The 11725-nt window shown below is 42.6% G+C and overlaps 1 protein-coding gene across 1 annotated transcript; it reads right to left on the bottom strand.

Annotated features, from left to right (window-relative positions):
* Positions 1–202: 202 nt before the first annotated feature.
* LOC125545147 lies at positions 203–5317 on the bottom strand. The gene is made up of 8 exons (XM_048709027.1): positions 4961–5317; positions 4026–4170; positions 3800–3950; positions 3591–3716; positions 3430–3510; positions 1679–1871; positions 1316–1586; positions 203–758 (listed from the first exon to the last, which is right to left on the bottom strand). Exons 1-8 carry the CDS (start codon positions 5135–5137, stop codon positions 553–555), a joined length of 1350 nt encoding a protein of 449 aa, XP_048564984.1. The 5' UTR covers positions 5138–5317; the 3' UTR covers positions 203–552.
* Positions 5318–11725: the final 6408 nt, after the last annotated feature.

An 11725-nucleotide genomic window follows, 5' to 3' on the forward strand; every position in this document is an offset into this window, starting at 1 on the left:
GCTCCTCTTTCTGCTGCCAAGGCCATCGGACAGGAAGAGAAGGCGGTGGCACGGATTAGACCTTTGGGCGGCAGCTAGGGTTAGGGACAGGAGGTGCTCAAAACAATGCCAACATTTTCTTAGGGCATTCTGTAGACCTTTGGGATCATCACATATAACAAGTAATGTTAAAGAGGAATTCACAAAAATTGCACATCGAACAGCACTCCAAAATCAGAATCGGATAAATAGCTTAAAGGTCAATAATGCTTACATGCGATACACCCGAAACCTTCCCTCTTCGATGCCCCTATGATAAGCATCTCCTAAAGCTACACGGATCCCCCAAAAAACACATGACAAATGTCAACTCGGCAGCTGATAAATAGCTAAGAGGCTGGCGATGGATGAGCTACAGTACTATACACAAACATTCCCAACATGAAGGCCCATGCGGCGAAAGATACCCACGGCTAGGTCAGGCTGCCCACTAAACTGGTGCCACTACAAGCTAAATATACTAACGAGGATCCCCTGATGCCTGATGTAACCTGCCTGCACTGGACCAAGCTGTTAATTTGACCACACATGGATGAGGCCTTGATGGTTGCCGGTGATGATCTCCTCACGCTCTTCATCGTAGTACAGAGATGTGATGTCGCCGAGGGCCTCTAGAGGCGTACACAGGAACTTCGACGACTTCTGTTTGCACAGGTTCCCTGCCTTTATCTTGGCCATGCATTTCCCAGTCAATATATCGCTGATGTTTATAGAGCAGGCTGCACAAGGATGCAAAGTACAAATAAGATCATGCAGGGATAGATACATCATCCCCATGTATCTAAGGCAGCAAGTTAGAGCAGATTTTCTTCGAGCATACATTTGAAAACATGACTTCAAAACAAAAAGGCACATTAGGCAACGTGCGCATCCATCAACATGCTTCCTGACACATCTTTCTTACTAAGTAGAGAATCTATGGAAAGCATCACACGCAAAATCAAGTGATTACCAGCTACTCGAAATAAACACCTATTCTGGCGTTTGTATTGACTTTTAAAACGGAGAGATAAAACTTTGGTGACACACACTTGATCAGCACTGAAATTGCATGCATGAATCATCAAACTTATATAAAACTAAAAAGCTCGGGAACACTGCCTCCCGTCAAAGAGAAAACTGACAGTGCTTGCGACTAAGTCTAACATGAGGAGTATAATGGATAAAGGTAAATGCATTGCCAGGAAGGATTAGCAACCATAACAAATCAATTAGCAATTAAACACATCAACATTTCAACAGAACATGTTGAAGCACCAGAAAGTTTAAAGTTTACCATTGTCTTCTGAAGATGGATCATCCGGTTCAGCTTTGCAGTAAGAGATAATTAGGTCTTGGTTGCTAGTTATGTAAATACTGTTTGTATTGCAATCAGGATGCCACAACAAATGATCCTCAAAGGATGTCACCAGTTCACCACGGAAATTCCAAACTGATACTGATCGATTACGGAAGGTCAGGAACAACTGCATCTCGTACAGAAAAATAAAAGCTGATGGAGTCACAAACTCATTGCTGCTCACTTCTGTTATCTTAGAGTTTGTTACCTGCAGCATTGCACAGAAGTTCGTTACAAATAAGAAATAGAAAATTGGTTTGCTTTATTTCCCACGACCTATAATACAGGCCAAATGCTTACATCAAGAATTTGAAGGTTCTCCCCATCCTGCTTAACTAGAAGCTTTTCATTGAATTGCTCGATGAAATCGATCTTCTTGTTGCGATGAAGAAGATGCCTGAATGACTTCAAGCGCTTACCATCTTCAATAGAAAGAATCTCAAGAGGAATATAGCCCTTTTTTCTAGAGTATATCAATAGCATTATACCAGGGCTGTGAGAAGGAAACAAGAAGCAATAAGTTATAACTAATTTTGTGAGCAATTCCTCGTGAATAGAAATGTGCACAAGAAATAAAACTGAATGTGTCCAACTTCTCTTGAAAGAAAAGAGGTACACTAATCCCATCTTGGAAGTCGCAAAGAAACAATTCTCTCATCCCCACATGCTAACTATTAGCTTCTCCATAAAGCAAACATAATGCACATGTGATGGTCCTTAGATCTTTACGTAATAAATACAGCCACCAGGGCAGTTCAGCAGCATGGCTTTTTTAGAGAAGACAGGAGACTAGAGGAAAAAATTACTCCCTCTGTAAACTAATACAAGATCTTTTAGTGATCTAAAAGATCTTATATTAGCTTACAGAGGGAGTACTTGTTTATTCTTTATTGTTTCCTGTTGAGAGGTAATGCTGGCATCGCTTATATACAGTCCAGCCCCAAACAATGGATAGCTAATGGACATTTGGATGCAATTAGTAGATAACAACCAAACCTAACTTAATTTGGGGAACAAGAAAAGCCATGCATTTGAGTTATCCTCTAAACCGTCCATGATACCGTTTCACGTGGTACAATTCACATGAAAGGTACCCTGTTGCTGCTGCACAAAATAGTGCAAGAGATATGGTATATGCTATGTCAATCGTGGCTTGTAGTGACAATCATTTCTACAAAGAAGCACTAGTGCAACCACACATATTTATCTTGAAACCTCGGTTATCATAACCTACGGGTAGGGATTGAGAATGGCATTTCTAAATGTGCCAACAATATCAAGTTATAACTGTGCCATCTTCTATTGCTGGTTTCATACAAGAGCTCATTTAGAATCAAAGCAGTCATAACTCATAAGTATCTCTTACAAAAGAGGACAACTCACCGTTCAGCCATGAAGTTAGAATCCATTTAGCATTGATTATGATAGTCCTGTTGGGTTGAACTGCTTTTAGATAATTTAAGGTTTCGTTACTGCTTTCTGAGACCTTGGGTGTTTTGTTACTGCTTGCTGAGATAATTGGGTGTTTGGTTACTGCTCTTTGCTTCTTTTTCTTAGTTAACTTGCTAAAAAATTTGCGTCCTAGAACATATATGAGATTGAAGGTGAGAGGAGAAACATTGGAACAGAATTGTTGCACATATAATATGGTCTCCAGATTAATATAGAATTCAGACCAATGTACTGTGCAGTCACTACGTGGACTAAGGCCATTGTTTGCCATCACGTTGAATTACGATACTCGTGTCTGCCTAACCAGCTTTTGCCTATTTCATTGACTGTTTGGTTAATCAACTTTTGTCTATCTCCACACCTACTTTCTCACAGCAGATTATAAAATAAGTTCAGCACAACACAGTTCAGCAACCCCAAATTGAGCGTAAAGGGGTGACTTGTACTTGTACTTCTAATATGAGGAAAAAAAGATGTCAAACAAAAATACTCTGTCAGTATTGCACGAGAACAGCCAGGTGACATAGAAACAAGAACAGGATCATTGCACAATGTGAACAATGTAAATTAGAAAAACAAACAAAGAGAGATTTCCTTACCTGATTTTTATCTCTTGAACATCTTTATCAGATATCGTATACAGAAGTGTGTAATTTTTCAAGTCAAACACCTTGTAAGTACTGTTTCAAATGAGAACACAGTGTCATAATTTGAACAAAGTATATTTTCTTCCTGTTAGAAAGGTAGGTAGTTCAATCACCTGTCTTGAGCAGAGTAAGTCAGCACTTTTCCGTTTACATCATCAAATTCCACGAAACCTGGCCACCTTAACGATTCTGTCTCAAAAAGAGGGAAACCAGCATCTGGCTTTCCACGGCGTATATACCTTGAGAGTAAAATGTTGTTTAGCTATAATATGGCAAAAGTAGAAGGCTAGCGGTGTAACAGGATCATAGGAAGTCAACTCACTCGATTCGAGTTGTCCTGCATCTTAAAGCACTGAAATTTTCAGAACCATAAACTGATACGGTTATAAGAGAGTCATTGTTCTTGTTATAGAACAAACTACGGATGACTTCATCTGGACTTCCATTCAGAAAGCAAATCCGCTGGTTTGTCACTGGAAACAAAGAGAATATAAGGATGGTAGTTTGAACCAGGACCAGTCATTAACAAAAGCTCAAAACAGGCGTACCTCTACTGAACGCAGCACATACTCCCAGCTGTGATAAAGCAAAGATAATATCACGGGCTCCAACTATCTCGATAATTTCAGACCGCTTCCTCAAGTAAGGTAGTAGCGAACTGTTCTCCTTAGGATCATATGTATCAAATTCTTCCTACAAATAAGAATGAGAAAAATAAAACAAATCAAGAATCCTAGATAGCATGTGGCATGTCACTGGCAGATTCACACTGTCAGGCAATTCAACACTCGCTGAGCATTAAGCGCCAAAAACTGAGTGAGTGAACGGTAGCAAACTTCACTGGTCAAGGTTTAATCTCAAAATAGAGTGAGTGAGCAGACTAACTGAATCAGCCATTGAAATGTAGCTTGTGAAACCTATTCATGACTTCCATGTTCTCATAGTTACCTGAAATGTTATCCTTTTCCAAGACTGGGAAATTGAAATGCCAAAGCGAGGCCTCATGGCCCAAGTTCAAATTTTTTCATCAAATTATAAGATGCCCTCCTATACAGACCAAATTATCCCAGTGATGGCCGTTCAAGGCGTCGACACATTGGAATACAACACCAAGAAGTAATCCTTTCTCCTATTAGTGTCATCCAATACACTGCTATTGATGTGATTCCAGGATGCACCCTAACAGCTCAGTCAGACAGTTACTTAACCAAAAGTGAAGCTGGCGCACAAGAAAAAGGCTGTACAAACAAGTAGTTCAAAAATCTAAATTTTCTCCTGTTAACTGTTAAGCATGACCGCAGGCCACAGTTCCTCCTCGCCTAGCACTCATAAATCACATCCCTGGTTCCAAACCCTCCCGCAATCCGAAAAAGTAAAGATCTTTAAGCAACCCTCTCCTAAACCCTAAACCACCACCAACCCATGCCAGGCACCGCCAATGACGCCCACAATTGACAGGGAGACACCCGGGCAAAAGGCGTACCTGGAGCTGGATGTTGCGGAACCGCTCCCGCGTGGTGCTGGCGGCGAAGGTGCGCTCGGGGAATGCGGCAATCTCCCGGCGCTGCAGCTTCCGCGCGCTGTTGGAGGACGCATCCGGCCTCGGCCGCTTCTTGGCGGTCACCCTCCGCACGCCGGAAGGCCGAGGCCTCGCCTCCATCTCGAATCACCCTCCGCCGCCCCCGATTCGCCCTTCTCGCCGCCGACGAGGGGTCGCGTCACGCTGAGGCGCCGGTGGGCATCTCGCCGGAGGGGAGGGGAGGGGGGCAGGGGGTTAGGGTTGAAGCGAGCCGGAGCTGGACGCCCCTCGCGGTATCACCGAATGGGTATCCTGGAATCCGAGGTAATTCGGGGGCTTTCCTATAAAAGTCGCCTGTAATAATGAGGGCCTCCGCTCCGTGGAAGGGGGTGTCGGGCTCGGGCGGGGGTAGCCTGGGCCGTGCCGTGTCCATCCAACGGTGGAAAACACGTGCTATCAAACTGCCGAACAGAGGCCATCGTGCGCGGTAAATGCCAATGGAGCCCCAGCTCCCCGAGCTCCAGGAGCTTGGTATTTTGAAGGAAAAAAATTCAAAAGTGATATTTTAAATTTTAAAAAAATCGAAAAAATCCATGGAAACATATACGGTTTCCACACGAGCATATGAAAAATCATTTGATTTTTACGTATGTGCCTACAAAAAAACAAAATTCTGTCTATGAAATACGTTTTTGGCTTTTTTCTATATGCTCTTATAAATAATAGGAAAAATTATGTCTATGACACTATCCATATCAGATATTTGATGCTTGCCACCAAATTTTCTTGAACTATGGATATGCCACTAACCTTTTGATGGGGTGTTTTCCATGTCTGATGGTTCAACGGCGGCTGGTATAATTCTCAGAAGACGTGATGGGAGTATGATCTTTGCTGCATACCGGTGTTTATTTAATTGCAATGATGCTTTAGAGGCAGAACTTCATGTAACATCCCAAATTTTTAATTTAGAATGTTATACATTAGATCATCATTGCATATCATATTTTATTTTGCATTTTGGTTGATCCTAGAAATTCTACGCAACTCAAGGACCCACAGAGAGAGTTGGGGATTTCGTTATTTTTATATTTGAGTTTTCTTAAATTTTGAGAATAGGATCATTTGATTTTATTTATTTTATCATCAATTATTTCTATTACAAAAATATGAGAGAGGGAATAAAATGACTTTCCCAAAATAAAGAAATATTGAGGATTTAATAATAAAATTAAATAAGATTTTATTTCGGAGTTTTTCGGTGTTTTATTTGAATTTAGGAAAAATGTGCGTTTTTTAAAATTGCATTTAGGTCCCATAAATGTTCACCTTGTGCGGCTTCATTTTAGAAGCCCGCGAAAATTTATTTCGGAATTTTTGGAGTTCGTTTAGTATTTCTTTTTATTTTTCTTCCGAACGGAATAATTAAAAAAAACGAACCGACCTACGGGCCGTGTCCGACTAGGACTCCGGCCCGACTAGGCAATATAAGCCGGCCCAGCCCCCCCGAGAGAAACCCTAGCCGCCAGCCCCGCGCCGCCGCCGCTCGCCCCCACGCGCCGCGCCGCCGCCGAGGTTCGCCGCCGCCTCGACTTCCGTGCCAACTTTTTTTTAAAATTAGATCGGTTTTCATCGTTTTTTTTAGTTTCGGTTTTTTTAATAGATCGGTTTTTCTGGTTTATTTAAATAGTGAGCGTTCGTCCGTTCGTTCGTTCTAGCGAGCGTTCGTCATTTTTCTTTTTCTCGTATTAAATCCGCGATTTTTCTGATCGCGATTCCTGATCCGATTTTCGTTTTAGTATAACTTTTCGCTCGTTTATCGGAATCAGGCGATTCAAGCGACTAGAGATTCGTTTCGAAACCCTCTATCCGTTTAATCAACTTAAACAAGATTTTGCTACTGTAAAATTTGCCCTAGATCCAGATTACTAGAACGAAGTTGTTTTCTTTCGCCGTTTGACTTTCGTTGTTTCGTTCGTTTTGATTCTTTTTGCCAACCAGAGTTCTTAAGTTGAACCTTCTGGTTAGATCTCTTATTTGAGTTTTACATGTGCATTAGATGAGTACTTATTGTATGCTTGTTTGTTTGTCTGCGATAGAATACCCGGAGTGCGCCGCTTGTTACTTCGAATCGTTAGGTTTCGCGGATCATCAGCAAGGCAAGTAACACTTTGATCATACCTTTCTACTACCCAGTTTTATTGCATTAGATCAATCCTCACACATTGCATGATTAGGATCTAATTAAATTATGGGAGGGGAAGTAGATGAGGTAGTACCTATTACCTGTTACTATCAAACCTTTGGGAGTTACTTCTACGTTTGCTTATTATGTCATGCTATGCTAGTAGACGTGGATTGGGTGAGTGATATCCATGACAGATGTGAGATTGTTAATTAATGGTTTATCTAAGGTGGCAACTTAAACACACATCTGGGTGGATTGAGGCACCTGGGTATTCCAGGACTTGCCTGTTTTTTTTGGACCGCCACCCAGGCTCAAAGGGATCATGAGACTATTCATGCTAGAAACTTCCGTGTGCAGCCACAAGCTATTATGGACTCTAGCATAGTTGACTAAGTTGTGCGAACTCTTACAGTGGTAGACTAGCAGATGTAGGGGATGTAGGTGGTACGGTCTACCCAATCGTAAGGTGCTAGCGCTTGTCTCGGTCATCCGTCTTCTCAAACACCATGTAGTGCGAGAAACCAAACGGAGGCGATCGAGTCTTGTGGGGAAAAGTGCGCAAACCTCTGCAAAGTGTAATAAACTAATCATGATTAGTCGTGTCCCCAATTATGGACATCTTGAGTATCTAGTACTTAGATTATCATGTGAATCTCAACATGTTACTCTAAATTAATTTTGTTGGGTTATCTTTAATGATGATGCTTAATTGGGATTGAGAATGCTGTCAACCATTCTCAATGTTTAACAACCACCATGATAGTAATTAAATTTATTCCTTTGAAGTATGGAAAAATTGACTTTTACGCAAAACTGTAACCATAGAGCTTTCCACCAGCTAAATATGCATATAGTATAGCTATTTCATTCCATTACTCTCTATGTGTTACATTGCCAGCATATTCCATGTGCTGACCCGTTTCGAGCTGCAACGTTAATGTTGCAGACCTTTCAGACGACGATTAAGGAGTCTTTAGGTCGTGGTTCTATACTCAGTGATGCCGTTGGAGTTGATGGACTCACTTATCTTCCAAGCCTTCCGCTGTTATCGTTATTAGATGGCCTTAAGCCATATTTATTGTAATAAGTTCTCTTTTGAGACACTCGATGTAATAAGTGTGTGATTGCTACTCTGCTATAAATCCTCCGAGTACTGTGTGGTGTCAGCATTACTGATCCAGGGATGACACCGGAGCACAGAGATCAGACTGTTTGAGGTCTGGTCGCTACAGAGATGGTATCAGAGCACACGCTGACTGTAGGACACGACCACTAAGTTAGAGACCTAGATCACTATTCACTCTCTTCTCTTCTGACCTCTCATCTTTTCTACTCTTTAGGATGGCGGATGCAAGGAACAAGTTCACACAACTGGATAAAGATACACCCTTTGGACGACACTTGAAGGAAGTCGCTAGATACCTGAACATAGGAGTACCAAGCTTCACGGGAACCTACAACGCCACTTTACCTGAAGAAGAGCGCTGGATGATTCAAGTTCAAGTTCCAGGAAGGACGTTCTTGCCAGTCACTAAGCCCATAGAGTTTTCTTTTGATGCACCAACTTGGAATATAGGAAAGAGCATGGCAGCTCACATCGCCATGGGACGCATTGGAGAAGTCTACCCAATGATCTCAAGGATACTATCTACCAGATTTGTGGGCGCCGAGATGAGCACTGGGAGATGATCAGCACCAGGAAGGATAGATCAATCGCAGCTTTTATCCAGGAGTTAAATCAGCACATTCGACGACAGGAGAACCAGATGTGCGCCGACATGATAGATCTGAAGAAGGCAAAGACTAGAATCAAGGAACTGGAGGAAGAACTCAAGACTACACGTGAAGATTATGAAGAGGAAATTGAAGTATTGGTGGAGAAGAATGACGACCTAATCAAGAAGATTGAAATATTTATGGGAGACCCTACACCAGTAGATGAAGACGAAGAACCCAAGGAGATTAGCCCGGAAGACTACATCATCATCGACGGCACCGACTCGGAACCAGATAGTAGCGATGATGACTATGTTGATGAAGCTGGAGCAGATATCATGGAGTCTGCAACCGAAAAATATTTCTAGTAGACCACCTCATCAGTAGTAGTAGTTCACCATGTAAATATAGTAGTCCGAGCACTTTTACGATAGTTAGATCGATTGTATGCCCTTGTTTGATTGATTGAAGTGAATTGTTTGTTTTTGCCTCATGTGCATATGGGTAGTGTTTTCTCTTTAGACCCCCTTTATTCTTATATCTCATCTTTTCTAAACCCTTAGATGCCTCCGAGACGTGACCCCGGATTTGCCTTTCCACCGGAGCTCACCCAGTTGATCCAGCAGCAGAACACATTGATGCAGTTGCTAGTCCAGAATCAGAATCAGGGGAACAACAACAACCACCACCACCACCTGTTGACCACTTAGCTCGTTTTCTTAGGCTGAATCCGCCGGTGTTTTCCAGCAGCACCGAGCCGATAGTAGCAGATGATTGGCTCCGCAAGACAGCTAGGGAGTTGACCACAGCAGGATGCACAGATGCGAAGAAGGTGAAGTTTGCCGCACATCAGCTAGAAGGACCCGCGGCATCATGGTGGGAGAATTTCACAGCCACTTTTCCAGTTGACACTGTCACATGGGACCAGTTTCAGCAGGCTTTTCGTACTGCACATGTTTCAGCGGGAGCTATGGCCATGAAGAAGCGTGAGTTTCGCAACTTACGCCAAGGAGGACGGACAGTTGGCCAGTATGTGGAGGACTTTAGTAAGCTAGCACGTTATGCCCCAGATGACGTCGCTACGGATGCAGCTAAGCAGGAGAAGTTTCTGGAAGGACTGAATGATGAGTTGAGCATGCAGTTGATGGTAGCAACCTTCAACAACTACCAGGAGTTGGTAGATCGTGCTCTTATGATTGAATGGAAGCAACAGCAGATTGAGAACCGCAAGAGGAAGTATGGGCAAGGAAAGTACAATTCAGGAGCTCAGCAGAAGCCACGTTTTACCCCTAGACCAGGAGGACATTTTCAGCATACCCATGGAGGAGGTAGCTCGCACAATCACAATGGCACCAGGAATGGTAATGGGAATGGAGGAAGCAAGGGCCAGAATCGCACCAATCCCTCAACCCCAGCCAAGAAGGACCTAAGTCAAGTCACTTGCTTTAAGTGTCAGAAGACCGGACATTATGCCAATGAATGTCCTGAAGGCCAAAATGGCAATGGAAGTTCTGAGAAGAAGCCGAACCCTTTCAACAGGGGACAGGTGAACCACGTTAGCGTGGAGGAGGTTGAAGCTCAGCCTGATGCAGTAATAGGTAAGTTTTTGGTTAAGTCATTTACTGCACTCGTTCTTTTTGATACTGTTGATCGCATTCATACATCTCAAGGGGATTTTTGGATAAGTATAACCTACCAACCCAAGCCCTTAGGTCACCCATGTTAGTAACCTCGCCCGGAGCAGAGTATGTGGCTAGTTTATGGTGTGATCGGTTACCATTAAGCATTGGTAACTATGTTTTTCCCCCAGACCTAATAGTATTGGAATCTCAAGGATTGGATGTGATATTAGGCATGGATTGGTTATCAAAGTATGAAGGGAATATTGAATGTGCTAGTAAGTCAATTTTGCTTACCACCCCAAAAGGGAGAAGGATCAAGTATGTATCCCGGCATGTGTCAAAGAGGACTCAAGTAAATTGCCTAACAAGAGTTGTGCAGGAGGAAGTACCAGTGGTAAGGGATTTCCCTGATGTATTTCCCGAGGAGTTGCCAGGCATGCCACCGGATAGAGATATTGTGTTTTTGATTGAGCTATTGCCAGGCACAGGGCCAATATCAAAGAGACCATATAGGATGCCAGTAAAGGATTTGGTGGAAATTAAGAAGCAAATTAAGGAGTTACTGGATAAGGGATATATCCGCCCAAGTTTTTCACCTTGGGGATCGCCAGTACTTCTAGTGGAGAAGAAGGATGGATCGTTAAGGATGGTTGTTGATTATCGAGGATTGAATGAAGTAACGATCAAGAACAAGTACCCACTACCAATGATCAACAATCTGTTTAATTGATTGCAAGGAGCTAAGGTATTTTCCAAGATCGATCTGCGATTAGGATACCACCAGTTGAAGATTCGAGAACAGGATATTCCTAAGACAGCTTTTACCACCAGGTATGGGCTGTATGAGTATACCGTTATGTCATTTGGTCTGACTAACGCACCTGCCTATTTTATGAACATGATGAACAAAGTGTTTATGAAGTTTTTGGATAAGTTCGTCGTAGTGTTCATTGATGATATCCTGGTTTATTCTAAGAATGAAGAGGAGCATAAGGAGCATTTGCGTTTGGTACTTGGAAAGCTCAGAGAACATCAATTATATGCCAAGTTCAGCAAATGTGAGTTTTGGTTGAAGGAAGTAGGGTTCCTCGGACACGTCATATCTGGAGAAGGTATAGCAGTTGATCCCACTAAAGTGGAAACCGTGACCAAGTGGGAAGCCCCAACAACAGTTGGAGAGATCCGGAGTTTTCTTGGACTCGC

Source organism: Triticum urartu, chromosome 3, assembly GCF_003073215.2.
Source record: "Triticum urartu cultivar G1812 chromosome 3, Tu2.1, whole genome shotgun sequence".
Taxonomy (NCBI): Eukaryota; Viridiplantae; Streptophyta; class Magnoliopsida; order Poales; family Poaceae; genus Triticum; species Triticum urartu.

What these genes read in the sequence shown, in the direction of transcription:
- LOC125545147 (XM_048709027.1), bottom strand. Translation starts at nt 5,137, where the DNA reads ATGGAGGCGAGGCCTCGGCCTTCCGGCGTGCGGAGGGTGACCGCCAAG. An exon ending in TGCAGGACAACTCGAATCGA is followed by an intron (nt 3,717 to 3,799) that starts GTGAGTTGACTT and finishes TTTACTCTCAAG; the next exon opens with GTATATACGCCGTGGAAAGC. An exon ending in TCCATCTTCAGAAGACAATG is followed by an intron (nt 759 to 1,315) that starts GTAAACTTTAAA and finishes ATCCTTGTGCAG; the next exon opens with CCTGCTCTATAAACATCAGC.